The 722-nt window shown below is 62.3% G+C and overlaps 1 protein-coding gene across 1 annotated transcript; it reads left to right on the plus strand.

The window, feature by feature from the left end:
- Nucleotide 1: 1 nt before the first annotated feature.
- Nucleotides 2-721, plus strand: SPRG_22157 (hypothetical protein; the record flags this gene model as incomplete). The annotated part of the gene is made up of 1 exon (XM_012343718.1): nucleotides 2-721. A coding segment is annotated over one exon (720 nt), but the record flags the coding sequence as incomplete, so codon positions are not given.
- Between the last annotated feature and the right edge of the window lies 1 nt (nucleotide 722).

Consider the following 722-nt stretch of genomic DNA (forward strand, 5'->3'; position numbering starts at 1 on the left):
CGTAGCTCCGAACCTGCCGCGCAACGCTCGCTGCGATTACGCACTGAGTCGCCTGCGTGACCGGTTGCTCCTCTGGCGACACAAGTCGACGACCTTGGCCGGCAAGGCCATCATATTGCAAGCGGTCTGCCTCCCGGTCCTCTGGTACCAGCTAGCGTGGGTCGCACCGGACACCACGACGGCTGCAATCATCGACAAAATGATCCTCCAGTTCATCAACGGCGAGCCGCCGGTCATTGGCGCGGGTGCGCAAGGCCACCGGCTCCTCCATCAAAGTATTGTCTTCGCGCCAAAACACCAAGCTGGCCTCGGCCTCAAGCCGGCGCTTGTTACGTGGTCAGCGCGTCACCGTGGCCACTCGCTACGCTACATGCAGGCCGCGCTCACGACGTCCCCGGTTCCGGCCTGGTCGTCGCCAAGCATGGCTGTCGTTGCCAACGCATACGCGCCGTGGGGCAACTTTGCCGACCTCGCCTTCGCCGACCCGTCGCTCCCCCGGATCCGGCGCCTGCTTAAGTCAAAGGCAGTGCCCGACCGGTTCAAGTTCATGCTCAAGTACTGGTTCGACATTCGCGTGGGGCCGAGCACGCTTCCGGCGCCGTCGCCGCTGGTCCACGAACAACCGCTTTGGTCCAACCAGTTTCTCCCGGTAGATAGCTGTAGTTACATAGAAAAAGACCACAAGATGGCACACTCGATACGCCCGGACGATGGCCAAGATC

This window comes from Saprolegnia parasitica, assembly GCF_000151545.1.
Source record: "Saprolegnia parasitica CBS 223.65 unplaced genomic scaffold supercont2.14, whole genome shotgun sequence".
Taxonomy (NCBI): Eukaryota; Oomycota; class Saprolegniomycetes; order Saprolegniales; family Saprolegniaceae; genus Saprolegnia; species Saprolegnia parasitica.